Raw genomic sequence first — 25,756 nt, forward strand, 5'->3', positions numbered from 1 at the left:
TTTTTTATTTTCAAAGTTAACAAAATTTAAAGCGGTTGACTAATTTTTTTTATTTTTTATAAAAAAATTTCTTTATCCTGGGAGATTAAAATATTATTAGGCTATTGGACAATGGTTTTTTTTTCCATTATTTATATGCAGTAAAAGTATATTTTTGACCCTAGATAAGACAAAAAATCAGGTTTTTACTTAGGGGTATTTTTAAACTTTCGCACGTGCTTTTAGGTGATTAACAAGGTCATAAGAGTTTTTTAGTATTTTTAAGTTGAGTTTTTAATTTTTTAATCAGAAAAGTTGTTGGTGTGTGGTAAGCACGCCAACAAGTACATGATGTCTGCGTCATTCTAATGTGATCTAGTTGCCTCATTTAAAACTTGATCTGACTCCAAAAGGAACTTTAAGTCATCATCGTTTTAACTTTGTGCAATCCAATCAGATATAAATGAGAAACAATGGATTGTCATATGAGTAAATCGTTTTTTTTTTAATGGGACGAAATGAAAAGATAACACCATATTGGATCAACCTCGATCAATCTAGGTAACACCTACCAGATTCGTTGGCAGGGTCATGACATGACCACAATAAGCTAATATGGTTTGGTTATTTGTCTCTTTCATTTCCCTTCCTTTATTTTCTTCCAGGTTGGGCTTTTATTGGGCTCGGGTAAATTTGGGACCAATTGAAGAGTTATAAAAGACTTGGGAACCAAATCAAAAATATTTAATGAGTTATAAAAGAATTAAGGAAGGGATTTATTTATTACCATTCATTTATTTATTTTATCTACTCCAACCAACAATTTGTTTATTCTCATGAATTAATTAATTTAATTACTACAACCGTAAAGAATCCAAACAAAAGGAATATTAGTTCCAAACACTAGCAAACAAGATATGTAGATGGCTATTCACAATTGACATTTCTGCCACACAAACAGTAAACAAATATCATTGAAACTTGAAACTTGCTCGGAAAGAAATGTTTGAAGGCAATAATATTTAATTGGTCTCTCTGCGCACATCACCTGCCCAAAGTCTTCGCCTTATCTCTCGCTCTCTCATCCATTTCTGGATTTATTTCTTCGTGTAAAAATGACAGTAACAGTCTCTTCAATTCTAGTCTCCATTGTTTATGTTGCAGTGGTAAGATGGGCATGGAGAGTTTTGAACTGGGTTTGGTTTCGGCCGAAGAAGGTCGAGAGGTGCTTGAGACAACAAGGTTTTGCAGGCAAGCCTTACAGGCTTTTGTTCGGAGACTGGAAAGAAAGTTCAGATATGTTGAAAGAAGCAAGGACCAAACCCATTGGTTTATCAGACGCTCTTCTACCTCGTGTCATGCCCTTCCTCCATCAACTGGTCAAGGATTATGGTATTCAACACGCAACCCTTTATTATCTCTCTCGTAGAAAAGATGATTTTTCTTGCTAGTTAAATATTTCTCCGATTTATTAAGAAATTCCTTTTGTCTTCTATAAGGCGGCAATGATTGAGAAATTAAAACCAGTTGATCATGATGAATTTTATTTATGTCGAACAACTTTTGTTCACCGTTTCTCAGTAAAACTCTGTCATCATCGGTTTATTTTAATTGATAAAATATTATTTCTTACGAATACAAAAACAAATTAATTTTCCATTGGTATCATTGGGAATCAGAATGCCCAATGTGCTGACCCAATGTTTCAGCCCATTTTCTTAATTATAGTTTTAGAGAGTTATAATATTTTTAAAATAGACCAAGTGGGTGTTAATTTTCAATATTCATGGTATGCGTATTTGATCTCTTGGTAGTGTTGGTTTCCTGCTGGACAGAACAGTACTAGTTACTAATAGTTGAAAACATTGGTTTCAAAAGTAGTGGAGCTGTAAATTATTAACAAATACTATATTATATAGATATGTATTAAAAATTAATTCAAAACATATATAATAATTTATATCAAGTAAAATTAATTTAAAAATACTTTAAAATAAAAAAAACCTTACATTATAATTGTTTTCTTCAAGTTTTTATATTTTAAAGTCGCTTCATAATAACTTCATTATCAATCTTATCGAAAATATCTTTCTCAACGTATACAATCAAACTGTCATTCATCCACTTATCTCCCGTCCTATTCCGCAATCGAAAGTTACATAATAATTCTAAATTTTCCATAAAAAATTCATAGCAAAATACACATCAACTTATCAAAATCAAAATCCATTTCAATTCAAATCAATTAAGTATGTTGATTAAATTATTTCTAAACATTTAATTGAGGAACAATGTCTAGTGTCTGTGTAAGAGGAATAATGCTTGAAAAATATGTTTTCTACTTGATATTTTACTTATAACCAAATCATGTGAAAATATTAAATTTTAATAAACTACTCTACCAACACAAAAGATGCCAAGAATAGTTGTTTTGCATGAATATTAATTTATTCTTTTATAATAAGAAAAAAATATTTAATTGATTAAATTAGCACATTCAAATATTTATTTTGAACATATTCATATCAAAACCCTTAAATTATCATAAATTCTAATATTTTTAATAACTAATTATAAAAAAATAAAATTAAAATTAAATAATAAAATAAATAAAAAAGATGAAGGAAATTTACCTGAACTATAAAGTAAAAAGCAAAAAAAATTAAATATTTAACTATACTTGAAGATAAATTTATATATTGGAGAGAACTAAAGAACGAGCTGGACATATATACGGGAGAGAGGCAGGGAAAGTAAAAGAGAAATTTGCATAGTTAGAATAAAATAAAATAAAAAGGAAATGAGCTAATAACAACTTTCTAATATCAATCATTTACTAAATTATTATATTAATCTTTTAATATAAAAAATATTAAAAACAAATTAAGGGGGCAATTGTCCATTTTTGCACCTATGTGGCTCCGCCACTGGTTTCCAAGTCAGTATTGAACTTGTTATTAGTTGGCTAGGGGTTGTATAAATATAAATAAAAGAACTTGAATCTTAAATAAGAGCATGTTTATTTTTGCGTTTTAAAAATGTTTTTTTTTAAATAAATGTTTTTATTTTTCTACTTTAACTTAATGTTTTGGTGTTTTTAGATCATTTTGATGTCAAAATAAATTTTAGAAAATGAAGAAAACATTATTTCTATGTATTTTCAAACGAAAAACTATTTTAAAAAACAATCGTTATCACAATACTAAATGAGCTCCGAGGATATATAGTGTCGCACCCGACATCGCGGCGGCCCTGAAAAATATTACAAGGAAAGAATAGATTTCTGACATCTAGTTCTTTTGGGGGAAAATGTCTTGTTTGAGGAGTCGCCACCTAGTATTATGGTCACTAGAAACCCTAACTGGTCAACAGAGATTCTATGGCTCGGGATTGGTTACGTAAAAAGGAAGATATTATCACCCCTTAAACGTTCTGCCTGAGACAGACTGCATTGCTGATTTTGTCTTAAATTGCTAAACATTTATTCGCTTATGCTATGATGATTTGTTTCTAATATTCCTGACTCTGGCGCCAGTGAATATTCTAGCTCGAATAATTCCAACTCTGGCGTTGGTAAAAATTCGTAACTACAAAAAATTAGATCAATATTTTTTATTCCCTACTCTAGCACCAGTGAATAAATAAATTGATTTTTAAGCATGAACATATTTTTTTATTTTTCTAGCTAAATAAAATAAAATACACCGAATAAAAATAATATAAATTTAAACTGGTATTTTTATTCCTGACTCTAGCGTCAGTGAATAAACCAATAAATTTACATTATTTTTATTCATGCATACACATTTTTTATTTTTTCTACCTTTTTTACTTTTCTGTTTTTTATTTTTTATTTTTTTTGGGGCTGAGCTGGGCCCAGCCCACATGGGCTGGGCTAGACCCAGCCAGCCCAGCCCGGTCACTGGCCCAATCCAGTGACCCGGCTGGGCCACAGCACGCATGAACTAGCTTCATGCGTGCATGGTGCTGTGCGAAGGTAATTAATTACCTTCGCACAGTGCTAAATGCACTGAAATTTTTGAAACAAAACGAAGAAACAGAGAAAGCCTACCTTGCTGCAGGTTGCTTCGCCGGAGTGTTAGTGTCTTGGGCGAAGATCGGTGATGGCGTCCGTTGATAGGAAACTGGGATTCCTCCTTCTACCTCTGCCTTCTTGCCCTCTGTTTCTTCTGCTCTCGTCTGAAAAATTCTCCCCGTGCTCTGTTTTTCAAACTCTCTCTACTCTCTCTCGGTCTGTTTCTCTTGTATGCTCCTGTGTTTTTTCTGTTTCAATTACACCTTGTTCTTTTTTTTCCGTTCCTCTATCCTCTCTTTTTTGCCCCCTGGCTTTTTCGTGTCCCTGTCTTCTCTGGTTCTTACGCGTTCCTCTGTTTCTTTGAGAAGAAACAGGGGACTAACAGTCCTGCAATTCTGGTTCGTCCTTCTGGGTTGTTCTCTTGTTCTCTCTCTGTGTTTATTTCCTGGGCTTTCCTCTCTCTCTAATGGTTTTTTTTTTTCGTGTTTTCTCCTCTGGTTTTTCTGCTTGTTCGTCCTCTGTCTCCTGGTTTTTTTTTCCCGTCTCTCCGACCTGGGTTTTTTTTTTCTTCCGTCGCTCACAGTTTTTCCCTTTTTTTGCTCCCCTAGATTTTTTTCGCCCCCGTTTTCTTCGTTGTTCCTCTGTTTATATAGAGTTCGGCGGGTGGTAACGGGCGGCAGGCTGAGGGTCGACCACCATTAAGGTGCCCATTACTGAAGCCAACGGACGACGATTACTGCTGCAAGGTTCGGCGTCCTCCATTACTGCAGAAACGGTCACTGGCTTAAAGGAGAAGAAGATGAACAGCATCCTCAAAACGACGCCGTTTGGAGATAATCAGTGGCCATTTTCACTTTGACCCATGAAGTTTCGAAAATGTTATAATTAAACCCCTGGTTTAAACAGTAATTTTCCCTGCATTTCGGCGCCTTTTACAAGTTAGTCCTTGGACTTTAATCTGCTGCAATCGTATCCCCAATTAACCCCAAACTTTGCTATTTCTTCAATTAAGTCCCTGATTTCATTAATTTAATTAAATCCAAAGTCCAATTAAGTCTAAAACTTATCAATTCTCCAATTAAGCCCCTGATTGGATTAATTAAATTAATTCCAAGCTTAATTAAGTCTCAAAACTTATCAATTCTCCAATTAAACCCTTGATTGGATGAATTAAATTAATTTCAAGCTTAATTAAGTCTAAAAATTTATCAATTCTCCAATTAAACCCTTAATTAGATTAATTAAATTAATTTCAAGCTTAATTAGATTAATTTCAAAGTTTAATTAAACCCCAAAACTTTCAATCATTTTGCCCTTAACCCAAATTTTAATTCATTCTTCATTTACTTGTTTTTCCAACATTATTATTTTTTTTCATCATTTTTTTCTTTTTAATAAATAAAATAATAATAATAATTAAAATAAAATGGTCAAAAATTGGGTTATGACAGTTGCCCCCTCTTTATAATATTTACTATGCAAAGATATTGGAAAATTTCATTTTCCTTTAGCTTTGTGTAGTAAATTTATAAAGAAAAGTAGATACAGAAAGAACCTTTGCTCTTTTTTTTTTTCTTGAAAACTTTGAAAACAGCAGATTGACACACGACTTTTACCAAGAGATGTAGAAATCAAGAAACAAGTCATTTGGAAGATGACCCACCTTTTTTTGTTTTTTTGTTTTTTTTTTTTTGTTTCATTTTGTTTGTTTTTTTTTTTGTTTTGTCTGTTTTTGTTTTTGTTTTTTTTGTTTTTGTTTTTTAGTGGTTTCATTGTGATGGGTGACCTATCCAAGTATATAAAAAAGGAAAATGAGAGGCTCGAAGGCGCACTCAAAAGAATGCAAGAAGAAAGCGAGTGCTCAAAGGCGCGCTCGAAGAGGAAAGCGAGGGCTCAAAGGCGCTCAAAGGGGAAAGCGAGGGCTCAAAGGCGCGCTCGAAGAGAAAAGCAAGTGCTCAAAGGCACTCAAAGAGGAAAGCAAGTAGGAAAGCGAGGGCTCAAAGGCGCGCTCGAAGAGAAGCGAGGGCTCAAAGGCGCGCTCGAAGAGGAAAGCGAGGGCTCAAAGGCGCGCTCAAAGGGAGAAAGCGAGGGCTCAAAGGCGCGCTCGAAGGGAGAAAGCGAGGGCTCAAAGGCGCGCTCGAAGGGAAGCGAGGGCTCAAAGGCGCGCTCGAAGGGAGAAAGCGAGGGCTCAAAGGCGCGCTCGAACGGAAGCGAGGGCTCAAAGGCGCGCTCGAAGAGAAAAGGAAGTGCTCAAAGGCACTCGAAGAGGAAAACAAGTGCTCAAAGGCGCTCGAAGAGGAAAGCGAGGGCTCAAAGGCGCGCTCGAAGAGAAAAGCAAGTGCTCAAAGGCACTCGAAGAGGAAAGCGAGGGCTCAAAGGCGCTCGAAGAGGAAACCAAGGGCTTGAAAGTGCCAGAGGAAAGCGAGGGCTCAAAGGTGCTCGAAGAGGAAACCGAGGGCTTGAAAGCGCCTTAAAAATGATGATCAAAGGCTCGAGGGTGTATTTGAAGGGAGGTAAGGCTCGAAGGTGTTCTCGAAAAGGGAGGTAGGGTTAAGAAACGCAATACCTTGGATGGTCAAGGGCTCGAAAGCGCACTTGAAAGGAGATAAGGACTTGAAAACGCCCTAAAAATTATGATCAAAGGCTCGAAGGCGCATTTTAAGGAAGTGGAAAAACATAGAGATTTTTTAGAGGGCCTAATTCTCGTGGGCGGCCTGCCCAGGTTGAAAAATTCTCAAAAGTGAAAATTTTTCAAAAGCAATTTTAATCCTGGCCATTTCAAGTTGGCCTTCCACTTGATGGATCCCGTTGGAATTTTCTCATTTAAAATTTGCAAAACTCATAGTCCAATGTCTCAAAGTTTAGATGATATGCATGCATCTTTACCTGATTTGAAATATAGGCCCCCATTTCTTCTTAGTCTTCTTGTTGCTTAACTGATGAGGACTTGCTATCTCTGATTTGGGTCCTCTTTGTCGCTTGGCTTCTAGCCTACTCGAGTTGGCCCATGTAAGTTTATTCCCAGATTTGTTTACACAACTCAGCCTTTGTGGTGCCCATCGTGACCCACTTGCTTGCTGAAGATTTCTGACTCGTCAAATAATTTGAGAGGACTTATTCATTACCCCTCGTTTCACTGCTAGAAACATTTTATGTCACTTGCTGAAAGGATCAAACTGTCTTTCAAAAGGCCCCCTTGTCTTGTTGAAGGAAATGTTCCTCTCTTTTTCCTAGAAGGGATCGATTCTCCTTCTAAACCCAATGTTGCCCTCTTGTACTGGTCATTGCCCCCAAATGTGCTATGTCAGTGATTTAGACAAATAATGGTTTTAAGGGACCATTCTCTTATTTCTCTCCTTTTCAGTTTGGTGAAGGAATATGGGTCCAGAATGAATCTTGAAATTTTGATCTTGCATTTTAAAAACAAAAATTATTTGATGTGAATCTGAAACAATTTGCTTTTGAAATCTTGCAACTCCTTGGTTATTTTCTTTCTTGTAAAAGAGATTATGTGCTCTTGTGTTTGGCAATGAGGTCTTCGGTGAAAATACATCATGAGGTGACCTTTTGTTTCAAAGTGAAGGGCTCGAGAAAAAGTTCGAGGTTTTGTATGAGTAAAATTTGTCTCTTTTTGAACATTCATTTTTATCAACATGAATAATAATGAGTAGTTTATTCTTGATGTCATGAATCTTATGAAAAAGTATTCTTTGCATTTTGAGAGCATTGTTTATTGTTCTAGGTTGCTTGCTTGCTTGATTAGAAAGGACTTCTACAGGCACGTAACGTAGGCTGTGGTTCTTGGCTATGAAAGAAAATGGTTCATAAGGCTCAAAGAGTATTTCAGGGTTTCAAAGATCGAGGATCACTATCAACAGTTTGACTCTTGACGTCATTCATATTTTCTTTTGCCACTCTTTTTTTTATTTGCCCTTTTTTCTTTTTTCTTGCTTTTATAGGGCATACTCACTTTATCTTGGATGTCACTTTTCTAGTGATTTGGGCATGCCCCCTAGCATTTGAGTTTCTTGAGCTCTTATGCCTTTTTGGCTTTCTCACGACATTTTCTCTTTTCTCATTGAAATTTTCTCTTGCCCCCCAGCGTGGAGTGTGATCCTAGTTGGGATTTTTTATGAAAGAAAAATTCTTCTGGCTCAAAAGAGGATCACAAGGGATGTACTTATTTCAGAAAGTAAAAGGAATAACAAAGATGGCCTTTCCTCATTTCAAGCGCAAACAGCTATGATCAATAAACTTTGACCTCATCCAGTATGATGGTTTGGTCTTTGCAAAGATGCATTTCATGAGTCATGAGCAACGAGTTCACTACATACCATTATTCATACATTAAAAAAAAACACATGATTCAAGAGTCATGGGGTAAGGGTGTTTATTCATTTCTTTTTTTATAATTTTTTTTTGGTTTATAATTTAGTCACCTCAATGATGGAGTTGCTTGATTCAATTGTCATTCTACAAGTAGAATGTTAAAAATATCATTTTTAAAAGAACATCAAATTATTTTTTGAAATCAAAATACCAGATCAATTTTCAAAACTCCAATAGGGAAATGGAACAAGAGATGAATTGCGTCTATGAGATCACGCGAGGCTTCAAAGGTGTATTCGTGAGTTCTTATGAGAAAACTCTCTTAATCAGATGAATAATGCTTGGTCGTGAACACGATTGAGTGACAAACTCATTATTTCATTGAAGCTTAGGAAAATAAGTTCAACAACAAAGATCTTATACCAACATGAATACTGGCATGATAACACATAAGGGGGCTAAACATTTAGTGATCATTGATTGGAATTTCTGGAATCCTTCAATCACTCATTCTTCTTAACAAGGGTATCTTTTCAGCAGTTAGTTGAAGCCATATGCAGACCATTCTCGACCTAACACCACCATAGTTTTATCTTGAAGATAGTTGATTTCTGGGAGTTGGTGTGAAGAAATTAGCTATAGGGACGATAAGTGACTTGGCGACCACCTTCAGTGTCCTTCCCTTTTCCAGCCAAAACCGTTATTCTCAATTGGGTCAGCAATCTTACCTATCCCAATGGTTTGTTCAATCCTCTCGGCTATAACAACCAGGTCAGTGAAATGTTGCGCAGAGCTTCCAACCAGGTATTCAAAGTACGGGGCCTTGAAAGTGTTGACAAACAAGTTGATCATCTCATTTTCCAACAAAGACGGGTTAACCTGTGCGGCAGCCTCACGCCACCTTTGAGTGTATTCTCTTATGGACTCCTTGCTGTCCTTTTCCATAGCTTGCAAGCTTGACCGATCAGGGCTCACGTCTATATTGAACTTATATTGCCTCATGAAGGCATTAACTAAATCCTTCCATTTTTTAACCTTGGTATTGTCCAACCGCATATACCAAGTGAGGGCAGCGTCACTCAAGCTGTCTTGAAAGAAATGAATCAACAGTTTCTCATCATCAACTACCTCAACCATTTTGTTGCAGTATGCTTTGAGATGAGTTATAGGGCATTGGGTTCCTGTATATTTAACGAATTCGGGCACCCTAAACTTCTTAGGAACGACTACGTTAGGTACCAAACACATCTTGGTAGCTTTCACCAGGTCACACAAATGATTTCCCTCAACTGCCCTTATCCTCTCTTCCAGGGCAGTCCATTTTTCCAAACCCTCTTCTTTCACCATCTTGCCCTTTTGAGATTCTTTCTCTGTAGAATCAATGGTAGACGAAATTCTCGCGGGGTATGCTGGTTGAAAACGCATGGCTTGTTGAAAATCAGATGACAACCCATTTGCCCCCATATTCTGTGGATTGAAGGGATTTACAAGCATAGGTTCAGGCTGAACTAGTGTTGCTTTTCCGGATTTATCTCTCAAGGCCTGCTCGAGTAGACTAGTAAGCCTTGCGACTTCTTTCTTAAGATTGTCCACCTCTTTTTGATGTTGAGCTTCCAACTGGGCTCTTTCTTCGTTTTCCATTTGTCTTTTTCTCGAACGAGTGTTATATATGGGTTTCAATGGGGAACCTATATTCCAACCTGCTAAATGTAAATCATGCAATTATGCGAAAATGATGAAGCAATTAGAAAAAATGCGTATGAAATGCGGACTCGCCCTTCACGGGACGACAACCTAATAAGAGGATCCTAATTGTTGAGTGCATCAAAGGGTTGGTCATTATCTAGTTTCAAAAGGGTCTCTCGCATGCTCAGTGATCGTCCATGAAAGGTCGATATGAGGCTTACAAGTAGTGTGAAAATAGAGGCCCTGAGTAATATCAGTTTGGCATATTAACCACTTCCAAGTAAACAATCAAGCGAGAGTTGGATGGTTTCACGAGTCTTACCCAGGCTAAAGCCATTGGGGTACCGTTACTCCCCCACTTATCCTAGTTTGTAAAGTGTGTGCTCCCAAAGTGATGCATGACAACATAAACAAGAATGCATGCTAAAGCAGTAAATGCAGGAAAAATAAACAAATAAACACAAAAAAATAGCAATAATAAGACAAAAGACAAAGCTTAATCCTAAGGTCCCCAGTGGAGTCGCCATCCTGTCGCACCCGACATCGCGGCGGCCCTGAAAAATATTACAAGGAAAGAATAGATTTCTGACATCTAGTTCTTTTGGGGGAAAATGTCTTGTTTGAGGAGTCGCCACCTAGTATTATGGTCACTAGGAACCCTAACTGGTCAACAGAGATTCTATGGCTCGGGATTGGTTACGTAAAAAAGAAGATATTATCACCCCTTAAATGTTCTGCTTGAGGCAGACTGCATTGCTGATTTTGTCTTAAATTGCTAAACATTTATTCGCTTATGCTATGATGATTTGTTTCTAATATTCCTGACTCTGGCGCCAGTGAATATTCGAGCTCGAATAATTCCAACTCTGGCGTTGGTAAAAATTCGTAACTACGAAAAATTAGATCAATATTTTTTATTCCCTACTCTAGCACCAGTGAATAAATAAATTGATTTTTAAGCATGCACATATTTTTTTATTTTTCTAGCTAAATAAAATAAAATACACCGAATAAAAATAATATAAATTTAAACCGGTATTTTTATTCCTGACTCTGACGTCAGTGAATAAACCAATAAATTTACATTATTTTTATTCATGCATACACATTTTTTATTTTTTCTACCTTTTTTACTTTTCTGTTTTTTATTTTTTATTTTTTTTGGGGCTGGGCCCAGCTCAGCCCACATGGGCTGGGCTAGACCCAGCCAGCCCAGCCTGGTCACTGGCCCAATCCAGTGACCCGGCTGGGCCACAGCACGCATGAACTAGCTTCATGCGTGCATGGTGCTGTGCGAAGCATAGTTATTAAACCCGGCCTGGGGGTTGATCCGGCCAAGGGGCCGGGTCCCGGGTTTTATGGGTCAACCTGGGTCAACTCGGGTCAACCCGGATTAACCCGGAAAAATTAAAAAAAAATTAAAGTTTTAATATTTCATATGAAAAAATCCATGTAAATATAGATTATACATATTATGAAGTTTAAAAGAATATTTTAAAAAGTTTTTTATCCTACATTAAAAAGATATTATGTTAAGCAAAAGTTAAAGTATTTAAACTAAAAAAGTTTTTTATCCCACATTGAAAAAACATAACTTTTTTCATGGAAACATAGAGTATATATATGAAAGGGTTTCAAATCCCACATTGAAAAGATAATATATTATCCTTTTAAGTTGAAGTATTTAAACCAAAAGGTTTTTTATCCCACATTGAAAAAACATGATTTTTTTCTTGGGAACATAGAGTATATATACTAATGGGTTTCAAATCCCACATTGAAAAAACATGGTTTTTTTCATGGGAACATAGAGTATATATATGAAAGGGCTTCAAATCCCACATTGAAAAGATACCATGTTATCCTTTTAAGTTGAAGTATTTAAACCAAAAGGGTTTTTATCCCACATTGAAAAAACATGGTTTTTTTCATGGGAACATAATGTATATATATGAAAGGGCTTCAAATCCTACATTGAAAAGATACTATGTTATCCTTTTAAGTTGAAGTATTTAAACCAAAAGGTTTTTTTATCCCACATTGAAAAAATATGGTTTTTTTCATGGGAAGATAGTGTATATATATGAAAGGGCTTCAAATCCCACATTGAAAAGATACTATGTTATCCTTTTAAGTTGAAGTATTTAAACCAAAAGTTTTTTATCCCACATTGAAAAAACATGGTTTTTTTCATGGGAACATAGAGTATATATACTAATGGGTTTCAAATCCCACATTTGAAAAAAAAAAAAAAAAAAAAAACCGGGTCTCGTCCGGGTTCGCCCAGGTCACCTGGGTTCCGGGTCGACCCGCCGGGTCGCCCGGGTTTGGCCGGGCTGTTGCCACAGCCGGTCTTTTATTAAACCCGGACCGGTCCAGCCACCGGGTCGACCGGGTCCCGGGTCGACCCGCCGGGCCGGGCCGGGTTTAATAACAGTGGTGCGAAGGTAATTAATTACCTTCGCACAATGCTAAATGCACTGAAATTTTCGAAACAAAACGAAGAAACAGAGAAAGCCTACCTTGCTGCAGGTTGCTTCGTCGGAGTGTTAGTGTCTTGGGCGAAGATCGGTGATGGCGTCCGTTGATAGGAAACTGGGATTCCTCCTTCTACCTCTGCCTTCTTGCCCTCTGTTTCTTCTGCTCTCGTCTGAAAAATTCTCCCCGTGCTCTGTTTTTCAAACTCTCTCTACTCTCTCTCGGTCTGTTTCTCTTGTATGCTCCTGTGTTTTTTCTGTTTCAATTACACCTTGTTCTTTTTTTTCCGTTCCTCTATCCTCTCTGTTTCCCCCCTGGCTTTTTCGTGTCCATGTCTTCTCTGGTTCTTACGCGTTCCTCTGTTTCTTTGAGAAGAAACAGGGGACTAACAGTCCTGCAATTCTGGTTCGTCCTTCTGGGTTGTTCTCTTGTTCTCTCTCTGTGTTTATTTCCTGGGCTTTCCTCTCTCTCTAATGGTTTTTTTTTTCGTGTTTTCTCCTCTGGTTTTTCTGCTTGTTCGTCCTCTGTCTCCTGGTTTTTTTTTCCCGTCTCTCCGACCTGGGTTTTTTTTTTTTCTTCCGTCGCTCACAGTTTTTCCCTTTTTTTGCTCCCCTAGATTTTTTTCGCCCCCGTTTTCTTCGTTGTTCCTCTGTTTATATAGAGTTCGGCGGGTGGTAACGGGCGGCAGGCTGAGGGTCGACCACCATTAAGGTGCCCATTACTGAAGCCAACGGACGACGATTACTGCTGCAAGGTTCGGCGTCCTCCATTACTGCAGAAACGGTCACTGGCTTAAAGGAGAAGAAGATGAACAGCATCCTCAAAACGACGCCGTTTGGAGATAATCAGTGGCCATTTTCACTTTGACCCATGAAGTTTCGAAAATGTTATAATTAAACCCCTGGTTTAAACAGTAATTTTCCCTGCATTTCGGCGCCTTTTACAAGTTAGTCCTTGGACTTTAATCTGCTGCAATCGTATCCCCAATTAACCCCAAACTTTGCTATTTCTTCAATTAAGTCCCTGATTTCATTAATTTAATTAAATCCAAAGTCCAATTAAGTCTAAAACTTATCAATTCTCCAATTAAGCCCCTGATTGGATTAATTAAATTAATTCCAAGCTTAATTAAGTCTCAAAACTTATCAATTCTCCAATTAAACCCTTGATTGGATGAATTAAATTAATTTCAAGCTTAATTAAGTCTAAAAATTTATCAATTCTCCAATTAAACCCTTAATTAGATTAATTAAATTAATTTCAAGCTTAATTAGATTAATTTCAAAGTTTAATTAAACCCCAAAACTTTCAATCATTTTGCCCTTAACCCAAATTTTAATTCATTCTTCATTTACTTGTTTTTCCAACATTATTATTTTTTTTCATCATTTTTTTCTTTTTAATAAATAAAATAATAATAATAATTAAAATAAAATGGTCAAAAATTGGGTTATGACATATAGTGTGATCGAAAACCAATAGTATTGTGTGCGTGGAGAAACAAGAAAAAAATAAAGAAGAGTAAATTGTGACTGTGTTTATTGAATGGATACATGTGATAATCTAGATGGTGTATAATGGGTGCATAGTGATTAGTTTAGGTTGTGTATAATATAACCTATTCGTGTTGTGAGGGTACAATTGTGTAGTTGTGTGGGGTAACTTGATTATTTTATGATTCAAAAATCAGATTCTAAATGTTGATTTATATTTAACAAAATTAATACTTTTGTATTTATCTAGGTATATTAAAAGAATCATAACTTTACGTTTTCTTGCATGTTAAAGTAAAGTTGCATCTAGAGAAGATTATACCTTGTCAACTCTATTGAGGTGTTCATAAAAATATAAAAATCTATTAGAAAAAGAAATAAAAATTCTCTTACAAGAATTTTACCTTATAGTGTGAAGTGCAATTTTTTCTGGGTTTGGATTTCTTTTGTTCATATCTCAATTTGAGCCTCGTGTATTTCCCTCAACAGAAGAATATATATATTTTTTTATTAATAAGTATGCTTCCTCTGACGATGCAGGTAAGAATTCATTTATGTGGGTTGGGCCGAAACCAAGAGTGAACATCATGAACCCTGATCAGATAAGGGACGTATTCATGAAGATAAATGAATATAAGAAGCCCTCGCACCCGCTGTTGAAACTTATAGTATGTGGACTTGCAAGTCACGAGGGTGAAAAATGGGCTAAACATAGAAAGATAATCAACCCAGCATTCCATCAAGAGAAGCTAAAGGTGATCATGATAGTCTCAACTTATTTGCCTACAAGCGTCCATGCTGTTCGATTGCCTTGAATGAGTAGCATGCATGTTGTGCTCTCATATAGCTGTAATATAAAACTTTCGATGATGATATGTTCTCTTTGCTTGTTACAGCTTATGATACCTGCGTTTTACGAAAGTTGTAGTGGGATGATTAACAAGTGGGAGAAGCTGGTCTCTGTAGACGAGGGGCCATGTGAATTGGATGTCTGGCCTGATCTTCAAGGCTTAACTTGTGATGCTATTTCTCGAACGTCGTTTGGAAGTAATTACGAAGAAGGAAAAAGAATATTTGATCTCCTCAAGGAACTTACCAATCTTACAGCTCATGTTATAATAAAAGCTATTGTCATACCAGGGTACAGGTAACTCTTTATTCTGTTTTTGCTGGACATTACAATTCAGTTCCTTCAAGTTAGTCCTTGTTCAACGAGATATATCTTAAAAGTAAGAAGCAGAACAAATCCAAATCTCTTGACAACATGTTCATGGATTGATTGTAGGTTTCTGCCGATCCCATCTAATAGAAGGCTAAAAGCTATTGACAAAGAAATAAAAGCTTCTCTTAATGCTCTCATCAACAAAAGAGAGAAAGCAATGAGTGCTGGTGAAGATGCAAAGAAAGACTTGTTGGGTTTACTTCTGGAATCCAATTTTAGAGAAATACAAGAGCATGGAAATACCAAGAGCGTCGGAATGAGCATTGAAGATGTGATTGACGAATGTAAAATATTCTACTTTGCTGGACAAGAAACAACCTTAGTTCTTCTTACCTGGACCATGATTTTATTGGCTCAGTATCCGAATTGGCAAGCACGCGCAAGAGAAGAGGTTGTGCAAGTCTTTGGTAACAAAAAACCACATTTCGATGGGCTAAATCACCTTAAAGTTGTGAGTATTTCTCTGAATTTGCAACTGAATTCTTCTACATCAATATTGTCTTATTATTGTTAAGAACACAGAGCATTCTTGCATTTAAAATGCAAGCTTAAGTATCCTTTGAAGAAAAAGTAAGATAGCAGAAAAAAAAAAGTTCATGTTTTCTTTCGTTGAATTATTAATCGGCCAAAATGACGAGGAAAAGCAACCAACAGAGGAGTAGGCAAGCAAGCTAGGAGGTGACATCTATATACATTAAGAATGAGATTTACTAGTTCTTGGATCAACATAAAGATTCTCAATTTAGCAAGTTGAAATGGCATGCAAATGATCTCTATATATGCGATATTTTATTTTATCTAAGTGGATCGCATGTCACCTTTCTCATGGATTCTTACCATGTAGTACCATTTTCTCTTTTGATGCATGTTACAGGTTACCATGATTTTGTATGAAGTTCTTAGGTTATACCCGCCAGTAATTACGCTTAATCGAGATGTTCATGAAGAAATAAAGCTTGGAAATTTGCTATTACCTGCCGGAGTGCAGGTCTCGTTGCCAACAATCCTCCTTCACCAAGACCATGAACTATGGGGTGATGATGCCTCTGAGTTCAAACCAGAGAGGTTTGCTGAAGGTGTTTCAAAGGCAACAAAGAGTCAAGTCTCATTCCTTCCATTTGGATGGGGTCCTCGAATATGCGTTGGACAAAACTTTGCTTTGATTGAAGCAAAAATGGCTTTGGCAATGGTTTTACAGCGCTACTCTTTTGAGCTCTCTCCGTCGTATATTCATGCTCCTCGCACAGTCATAACTCTTCAGCCACAGCACGGTGCTCCAATGATATTACGTAAACTCTAAAATGTTTATATGTGACGGATAAGAGTTATCCCAGGGTATAAAAGTAGGTTGTTTTACTGTAATCTGTGCAAATTATGTGCAAATTATGTTATATTGTCCAATGACATATTTGTCATATTAATCACAACATTATAGTACCGTGGGTTGTTTTACTGTAATCTTAGACACAGTTTACGATAAATTAATATAATAAAATTACATATTTGCATATGAGTGGAAAAAAAAAAACCTTGAGGATGGGTGTTTTGATCTTTTCTACTAGTTCATTGAATCTTTGGGGTGTTGATTTTTATTTTTTTTAACAGTAAAAGAACTCTTTTATTTCCGGAATCAACAAAAATTAGAACTGTTGATTAAATATTTTTTTAATTTTTTGATTTTTTATAAATTTTTAAACAGCAAAAATATTTCTTTACCCTGAAATCAAAAATTGTTGGGCTATTAGACAAGGGTTTTTTTTGTTTTTCCATTATTCATATGTAGTAAAAGTATATTTTTGGCTCTAAGATAAAAAATCAGGTTTGTATTTAAGGCTATTTTTGTATTTTTACACAGGTTTTTTTGGTAATTATCAAGGTCATAAGAGTATTTTAGTATTTTCTTGAGTTTTTAATTTTTTAATTGGAAAAGTTGTTAGTATGTTGTAAGTATACGTGAACAAATAGATGACATCTGTGCATGTTATTCAGGCAATGATGACATTTCACCATCTTCTTGGATGTGCTTTTGTAAAAAGATATGCTATTATGTTCTCTCCCATTTAATGTGGTGTGTAATGGCATACAATATTAGTTTTTTTTTCTCTCTCTCCCACCAAGTGTTTAGGGTTAGATAGCTATTGTAAGAAAATACATGTAACTGAATTGTCACTAGTTGGTTTTTTTCTCTCTCTTCTACCAAGAGTTCAGGGTTAGATAGCTAGTGTAAGAAAATACACAATTAACCGAGCATAAAAAGGAGTAAAGAAAAAGGGTAGTAACTGAATATATGTATAATTAGCTGACATCACAGCTCAATGGCTTGGAAGAAATATAGAATGAGTCTCCAGCAGCTTCTCTTCTGCAGGGCTTGTCTGAAATGCAGAAAATAATCCTGGCACCCATAGAGGCTTGTTGCATAGTATTTTTCGCTACATGGTTCCGCACTTGTTGTAAATTATTGTTTTTTGATCAACGAATAACTTGTACAACAAGATGTATTGTACTAATGAACCCGTTCGAGATTGCACAGCACCATTTCCTCGAGAGCTGGTTGATAGGATCCCCGAGGAAGACTTCTGAGATTCTGAATTGCAAGATCAGCTCTCTCTTTTGCCAATTCCTGTGCCCTTTCAATGCCACCACAGTCCATAACCAACTCAGTAGCTTCATCAAGAGAACCACTCACACGGAACTCGGTCTCGATTATTTCTCTGAGTTTTGGTGATTGCTCTAGAGCAAATATTACTGGAGCAGTCAGGTTCCCCTTTGCCAGGTCACTGCCAGCTGGCTTCCCCGGCAGCTCTGCTGACTGCGTAGAATCTAATATGTCATCCACAACTTGGAAGGATAGACCAAGATTCTTACCATATTCATAGATTAGCACGCATACATTACTTTCCACCCCACTAAAAATAGCAGCTCCTTTGGTACTAGCAGCAATTAAGGAGGCTGTCTTGTAGTAAGCTCAAGATCACAGTCGAACAAGCTAGATTCCTGCTCTATTTCACCACTTGGAAAATCCTTAATAACCTGCCATTGAGCGAGAATAATTGTAAATCAACTTCAGTTACAATTTTTTAAAATTAGATAATATATAGCATAGTGCAAAAACTCCAAGGTTATAACAGACACTGGACTATATATACTCGGATATACAGAATGGAGTTGCAGACCTACCGAGCTGATAAGCTTAATGAGTTCAATATTTTCAAGATTCGCTAGGTACCATGACGATTGAGCAAACATAAACTCCCCCAGCCAGTACTGCTACCCTTGTACCATAGTGTTGATGAACAGTTTCCTTCCCTGCAAATTAGCAGCAGTGAACTGAAAGTCAGAGAAGGCCTTGCAGTAGGCCTGAAATTAAATTAGAAACAAAAAACAAAATGAAAATGCAATAAAGTTAGTAATAGATATTTCAGTTTAGCTACTCTACTTGATGCGACAAGTATGAGATCCGATGATGGCGCGGTCAGTACCAGTGATTATGATTACTTCTTAGTATATTTCCTTCAGTTTTTTATCTCTGCTTAGGGAGCAATTATTTTAACAGTGAAAGTAGTGTATTACATCACTTTGGATGTGCACATTCAAGCTCATCTCCAGTCAATAGGCTCTAGCGTAGTGATTTACATTGAAAGAAGGCTTCAGCTATCACTCATCTATGACATACTGACTGATAAGTAGTGATGTATGGCTAAAGATCTCACTCATCTATGACATACTCTCTGATAAAGTGATGTATCTCTTCAGATTCCCACAAGTTTATAGGCTTTTAAGAAAGAAAGGATACATATTTCATTGGATCTTCATACAATACAGTGCACAAGCCCATTCAACCAAAGATTTCTTCACAATCCCTGCTTGGAAGAATTATAGATAAATTCAGTTGCCGTTCTAAAGGGAAATAGGATTCTAGGGCAATGAACAAGTCCAAATAATCAAAGTTGGCTTCACGATAATCATAATTTTCATCTCACAGATAGGTTGACTAATATGCGAGCCTGTTGGACATCCATCTATTAGAACCCTTCTCTTTTCAGCCTTGGACTGGTTCTGCAAAACTCTAAACAGGGCAAATGGAATTAAAACTTATAATCCTTGGATACATTTCATGGAGATTTTATATTTAAATCTTTGCATATGTCTAGAAATACTCATTTAGAAATTCTCCAAATGAAGCTAATGTAGGGAGCAGAACCATGATTTATGTTCTATGAAGTGATCTTCTAGTTGTAGTAAGACATGACCTTATCCAATACAGATTATAATGCTGATAACCGGATTGAGTATTCTTTCCATCAAGCAAACTGTACAAGAATATCTGTAAGCATATTACAATAACCAAATAGAGGTTGTTGTCTGTTACCATTCCACAGCTACAAAGACCTCAGCACTTTACAAATACTAAGTACAGAGCATGCAAACTGTAAGTGGGCGTTGGTGACTAACATTAGATCCTTGTACACTGTAAGTTTTAAAATAACTTGGGTTTATTCAATAAGCATATGTTGGTGAATGATGCAGTGACATTAATGAGATTTTTCAAGTTGCTTTGATGTGAAATTCAAAATCCTACCTCTTCGCATGCCACTTTCATCCAATAAATCATCATGTATTAAACTTGCAGTGTGGATCATCTCAATAATCTCCGCTAAACGCTGATGTTCAGTTGTAAGATCCCTGCAAAGCAGAAATGCAATATACTTTTTCTATTCCATTCAGCACCATAAAAAGCCCTTAAAATACTGGATAAAACTTCCTTCAACCCGACTACTTCCACCGTGGCTCTTGACAGTAGAAAGACCAGAGCTGGTCGCATTCTCTTCCCACCAGCACCAAATATCTGCTCAGCTGCAGACATCAAAACCGTATTTTCTGCAGCATCAATCTACCAGGGCATCTTCATCAGAAATATAAAAAGCTGGATATAAAGAACAAGACAAACTATTCTGATCCAGTGCAAAAAGGTACATGATTCATCAATATAGAGGGTAACAAATAATAGAAAACAGACAAGTAGAACATGGAAGCAGGTAAAAGTTTTTATGCAGTGGCCCTCTTTTGTGAACTCATCTTGTGCCAAAATAACCTTGTTTACTTGTACTAAAGTACAGAATCAGTGCTCAATTTAAATTTTTACGCACTACCACTATGCCAACTGATATCAACTCAGAACATTTGTAGTGGTCTATCAGATAACCACTAGTTAATATATTGGTAAAAGTTCATTCTTCATTGATCTACTAGGACATATTCTACTACAAGCAAACATTAACTATTCATCCTAACATTCAGATAAATCATAATGCATCTTTCAATGGAATGAAGATGAATGAGCATGCACTTGAGCCAGGAACCAAATTCTCAAGGAAGAGACTGAGGAAGAAGAGCTGATTCCCAGCAAAATAAATTACATACAAGGATAACTACCACAACCACAGACTAACACAACAATTCAAGATGGCATTTTGAAGCAAAACCACATTCGTATTCCAAGAATCAACGAATCATAAAACACCATCAACTTACATAAAGCACGATATGAAAATTCAGCATCTATCATTATTGGCATGGAAGAACTCAACAGTATGCAATAACTACGTCCTAGCATATGTCTAACTACACGATATCTAACATGTATTAACTACTCAACAACAAATATTTAAAAAGAGCACTCACAGACCGAAGATTTTTCTTAAGATTCAGAAGATCATCAGCAACCACTTCAAACAAATTTGTTAATGAAACTGGTTCTCTTGACTCTTTCTTCAAATTCAGAAGTCTTGTGGGACCTTCAGCAACTCCTGTATCAAGCCAAAAATGAACAAAAATACCAACATTTCAGGCATTACAACATATTACATCAATGGCAGGTGCTTTATTGATGGAGACCAAGCACTTAAATGTTATGTTAAGTAAATGGAATCACCAAAATCTTAACGAATTAGGAAAGCACTAAACTGTGGTCAACAAAGAAATGGTTAATGAATGGCAACGTTCTGTGCTCCTCTAAAGCAGATTTCGGTATCAGTAAGACAAGTCACTGATATTATTTCTGTTGGATATAGACACTAAACTGTAATCTAACAAATTCAAATTGTTCCGTCGAATACAAATACATTCAGCATCAATAAAACACGAAACTAATACTCTAAGATATCCTAAAAAGCAATTTTAACATAAATACGAAAGGCAAATACAACTACTATCAATACAAGGAAAAAACATGAATATCAAAAACAGCTAGCAAAACATAAAATTCAAATTAAAAAAAAAAATGTGCAAAAAAAAAATGTACTTGCAAGTAAAGTCTTAGGGGTTTTTGTTGAAGAAACTCGACACCTAGCAATATCTCGCTGGCAACAAACCATTCTCCTGAAACCATAATCTCTGTTACAACTCTTAGAAACTGACTTTGCATAATTCCTCACCGAATACCTATCTATTGAATCACTGGAGGAGAAGCTACAAGCCACCAAATGAAGTTTAGCCCTTCCAAAATCAAGATCACACACCAAGTTTTCTGCAATATTATTGTCAAAGCAAATTTCTTGGAATTAGGACAATGTACAACCAAAAATTTACCCAATTTAAGTTGGATTCGTTTAAAACTTTCCGTCGTATGTTTGTGTGAAAAGAGAAGTTGATAGTTGCTACCTGTTCATTAGCCATGACAGAACTTCCACCTGCAAAAATATGAACAGAGAAGAACTCCCAAAATAAGACCATTTGCCATTTATTGTAGTAATCATGATAAACCCAACACAGATTTGAGAAGAAACCAACTAAAATATATTGTACTTGAGGAAATAAAATTTGTCGTGTTTAAATAGCATGTGAAACTTTCTTTAAGCTACAATGATGGATGTCAATGGCTAGAATCGCCTCGGTAGTAGCTCTTTTCCATGGCATTGATGATGGCGTAGCCATAATGTGGCTCTAACAATCCTTTTCCTTATTTATTTTTTTGTTTTCTTTCCTCTTTTCTCTACCCCTCAATTCTTGTGCATGTCCTTAAAGAGGAAAAAAAAAACCACAATTTTAATATACAATAACTTATTTAACTTCTTCGAAAAAAGCATAATCATGCTTTCAATGTCAAACCATGTGATCTACAGGGAAAAAAAATGAAAATATCATCTAACTTGAAAGTTCCAAACAATAGCAAACAAGATATGGAGATGGCCATTCACAATTGACCTTTCTGCCACACAAACAATAAAAGAATATCACCCACCCTCTTCTAGAATCATTGAAACTTGCTTGGAAAGAAATGTTTGAAGGCAATAACATTTAATTGGTCTCTGCCCACATCACCTGCCCGAAGTCTTCGCCTGATCTCTCGCTCTCTGATCCATTTCTGGATTTATTTCTTCGTGTAAAAATGACAATAACAGTCACTTCAATTGTAGTCTCCATTGTTTATGTTGCAGTGCTAAGATGGGCATGGAGACTTTTGAACTGGGTTTGGTTTCGGCCGAAGAAGGTCGAGAGGTGCTTGAGACAACAAGGTTTTGCAGGCAAGCCTTACAGGCTTTTGTTTGGAGACTGGAAAGAAATTCCTTTTGTTTCTATAAGGCGCCAATGATTGAGAAATTAAAACCAGTTGATCATGATGAATTTTATTTATGTCGAACAACTTTTGTTCACCGTTTCTCAGTAAACCTCTGTTATCATTGGTTTATTTTAATTGATAAGATATTATCTTTTACGAATACAAAAACAAATTAATTTTCCATTGGTATCATTGGGAATCAGAACGCCATGTTCCATTGGTTAGTGCTGCACTGTGCTGGCCGAATGTTTCAGCCGATTTCTTATTTTATTTCATTTTATAGTGCTCTTGTGGACTACTCTCGCCTCAAACCTAGTTTTCTATCAATGGGAGAAAAATATATAGATTAAATTAATTACTTCTTAATTATAGTTTTAGAGAGTTATAATATTTTTAAAACAGACCAAGTGGGTATTAATTTTCAATATTCATGGTATGCGTATTTGATCTCTTGGTAGTGTTGGTTTCCTACTGGACAGAACAGTACTAGTTACTAATAGTTGAAAACATTGGTTTCCAAGTCAGTATTGAACTTGTTATTAGTTGGCTAGAGGTTGTATAAATATAAATAAAAGAACTTAGTATTATGTTTATTTTTACGTTTCAAAAATATTCTTGAAAAAAATTAAAAATATTTTTACGTTGGCTAGAGGTTGTTATTATTTTTAGTTACAAGAATTTTACCTTAAATTTTTTCTGGGTCTGGATTTCTTTTGTTCATATCTCAATTTGAGCCTCGTGCATTTCCCTCAACAGAAGAATATATATATATATATATATATATATATATATATATATATATATATATATATATGATTAATAAGTATGCTTCCTCTGACGATGCAGGTAAGAATTCATTTATGTGGATTGGGCCGAAACCAAGAGTGAACATCATGAACCCTGATCAGATAAGGGACGTATTCATGAAGATAAATGAATATAAGAAGCCCTCGCACCCGCTGTTGAAACTTATAGTATGTGGACTTGCAAGTCACGAGGGTGAAAAATGGGCTAAACATAGAAAGATAATCAACCCAGCATTCCATCAAGAGAAGCTAAAGGTGATCATGATAGTCTCAACTTATATGCCTACAAGCGTCCATGCTGTTCGATTGCCTTGAATGAGTAGCATGCATGTTGTGCTCTCATATAGCTGTAATATAAAACTTTCGATGATGATATGTTCTCTTTGCTTGTTACAGCTTATGATACCTGCGTTTTACGAAAGTTGTAGTGGGATGATTAACAAGTGGGAGAAGCTGGTCTCTGTAGACGAGGGGCCATGTGAATTGGATGTCTGGCCTGATCTTCAAGGCTTAACTTGTGATGCTATTTCTCGAACGTCGTTTGGAAGTAATTACGAAGAAGGAAAAAGAATATTTGATCTCCTCAAGGAACTTACCAATCTTACAGCTCATGTTATAATAAAAGCTATTGTCATACCAGGGTACAGGTAACTCTTTATTCTGTTTTTGCTGGACATTACAATTCAGTTCCTTCAAGTTAGTCCTTGTTCAACGAGATATATCTTAAAAGTAAGAAGCAGAACAAATCCAAATCTCTTGACAACATGTTCATGGATTGATTGTAGGTTTCTGCCGATCCCATCTAATAGAAGGCTAAAAGCTATTGACAAAGAAATAAAAGCTTCTCTTAATGCTCTCATCAACAAAAGAGAGAAAGCAATGAGTGCTGGTGAAGATGCAAAGAAAGACTTGTTGGGTTTACTTCTGGAATCCAATTTTAGAGAAATACAAGAGCATGGAAATACCAAGAGCGTCGGAATGAGCATTGAAGATGTGATTGACGAATGTAAAATATTCTACTTTGCTGGACAAGAAACAACCTTAGTTCTTCTTACCTGGACCATGATTTTATTGGCTCAGTATCCGAATTGGCAAGCACGCGCAAGAGAAGAGGTTGTGCAAGTCTTTGGTAACAAAAAACCAGATTTCGATGGGCTAAATCACCTTAAAGTTGTGAGTATTTCTCTGAATTTGCAACTGAATTCTTCTACATCAATATTGTCTTATTATTGTTAAGAACACAGAGCATTCTTGCATTTAAAATGCAAGCTTAAGTATCCTTTGAAGAAAAAGTAAGATAGCAGAAAAAAAAAGTTCATGTTTTCTTTCGTTGAATTATTAATCGGCCAAAATGACGAGGAAAAGCAACCAACAGACGAGTACGCAAGCAAGCTAGGAGGTGACATCTATATACATTAAGAATGAGATTTACTAGTTCTTGGATCAACATAAAGATTCTCAATTTAGCAAGTTGAAATGGCATGCAAATGATCTCTATATATGCGATATTTTATTTTATCTAAGTGGATCGCATGTCACCTTTCTCATGGATTCTTACCATGTAGTACCATTTTCTCTTTTGATGCATGTTACAGGTTACCATGATTTTGTATGAAGTTCTTAGGTTATACCCGCCAGTAATTACGCTTAATCGAGATGTTCATGAAGAAATAAAGCTTGGAAATTTGCTATTACCTGCCGGAGTGCAAACCAGAGAGGTTTGCTGAAGGTGTGTCAAAGGCAACAAAGAGTCAAGTCTCATTCCTTCCATTTGGATGGGGTCCTCGAATATGCGTTGGACAAAACTTTGCTTTGATTGAAGCAAAAATGGCTTTGGCAATGGTTTTACAGCGCTACTCTTTTGAGCTCTCTCCGTCGTATATTCATGCTCCTCGCACAGTCATAACTCTTCAGCCACAGCACGGTGCTCCAATGATATTACGTAAACTCTAAAATGTTTGTATGTGACGGATAAGAGTTATCCCAGGGTATAAAAGTAGGTTGGATCTCCCAATAAACCAAACCAAAAAGAAAACCTCTAGTTTATAATATGTGCAAATTATGTTATATTGTCCAATGACATATTTGTCATATTAATCACAACATTATAGTACCGTGGGTTGTTTTACTGTAATCTTAGACACAGTAATTAATATAATAAAATTACAT

The 25,756-nt window shown here is 36.0% G+C and overlaps 2 protein-coding genes and 1 pseudogene across 2 annotated transcripts in view; 2 read left to right on the forward strand and 1 right to left on the reverse strand.

The window, feature by feature from the left end:
* Positions 1–25,756, forward strand: part of LOC18103316 (cytochrome P450 72A397) — a 138,832-nt gene that overhangs the window by 38,420 nt on the left and 74,656 nt on the right. Inside the window, exon 2 of the mRNA XM_052445284.1 lies at positions 23,628–23,842. Coding sequence (XP_052301244.1) covers positions 23,628–23,842 — 215 coding nt within the window. The remainder of the gene's footprint in view (positions 1–23,627; positions 23,843–25,756) is intronic.
* On the forward strand, positions 992–25,715 carry LOC18103309 (cytochrome P450 72A397). Its single transcript, XM_052445285.1, has 6 exons — positions 992–1,371; positions 14,542–14,756; positions 14,898–15,148; positions 15,287–15,674; positions 16,098–16,570; positions 25,588–25,715. Exons 1-5 carry the CDS (start codon positions 1,095–1,097, stop codon positions 16,521–16,523), a joined length of 1,557 nt encoding a protein of 518 aa, XP_052301245.1. The 5' UTR covers positions 992–1,094; the 3' UTR covers positions 16,524–16,570; positions 25,588–25,715.
* LOC18103310 (solanesyl diphosphate synthase 2, chloroplastic-like) lies at positions 17,439–22,645 on the reverse strand (annotated as a pseudogene).

This window comes from Populus trichocarpa, chromosome 11, assembly GCF_000002775.5.
Source record: "Populus trichocarpa isolate Nisqually-1 chromosome 11, P.trichocarpa_v4.1, whole genome shotgun sequence".
Taxonomy (NCBI): domain Eukaryota; kingdom Viridiplantae; phylum Streptophyta; class Magnoliopsida; order Malpighiales; family Salicaceae; genus Populus; species Populus trichocarpa.

Coding starts and splice junctions, on each gene's coding strand:
- LOC18103309 (XM_052445285.1), top strand. CDS start 1,095: ATGACAGTAACAGTCTCTTCAATTCTAGTCTCCATTGTTTATGTTGCA. Junction 1,372..14,541: donor TCAACTGGTCAAGGATTATG/GTATTCAACACG, acceptor CTGACGATGCAG/GTAAGAATTCATTTATGTGG. Junction 15,675..16,097: donor GGCTAAATCACCTTAAAGTT/GTGAGTATTTCT, acceptor TGCATGTTACAG/GTTACCATGATTTTGTATGA.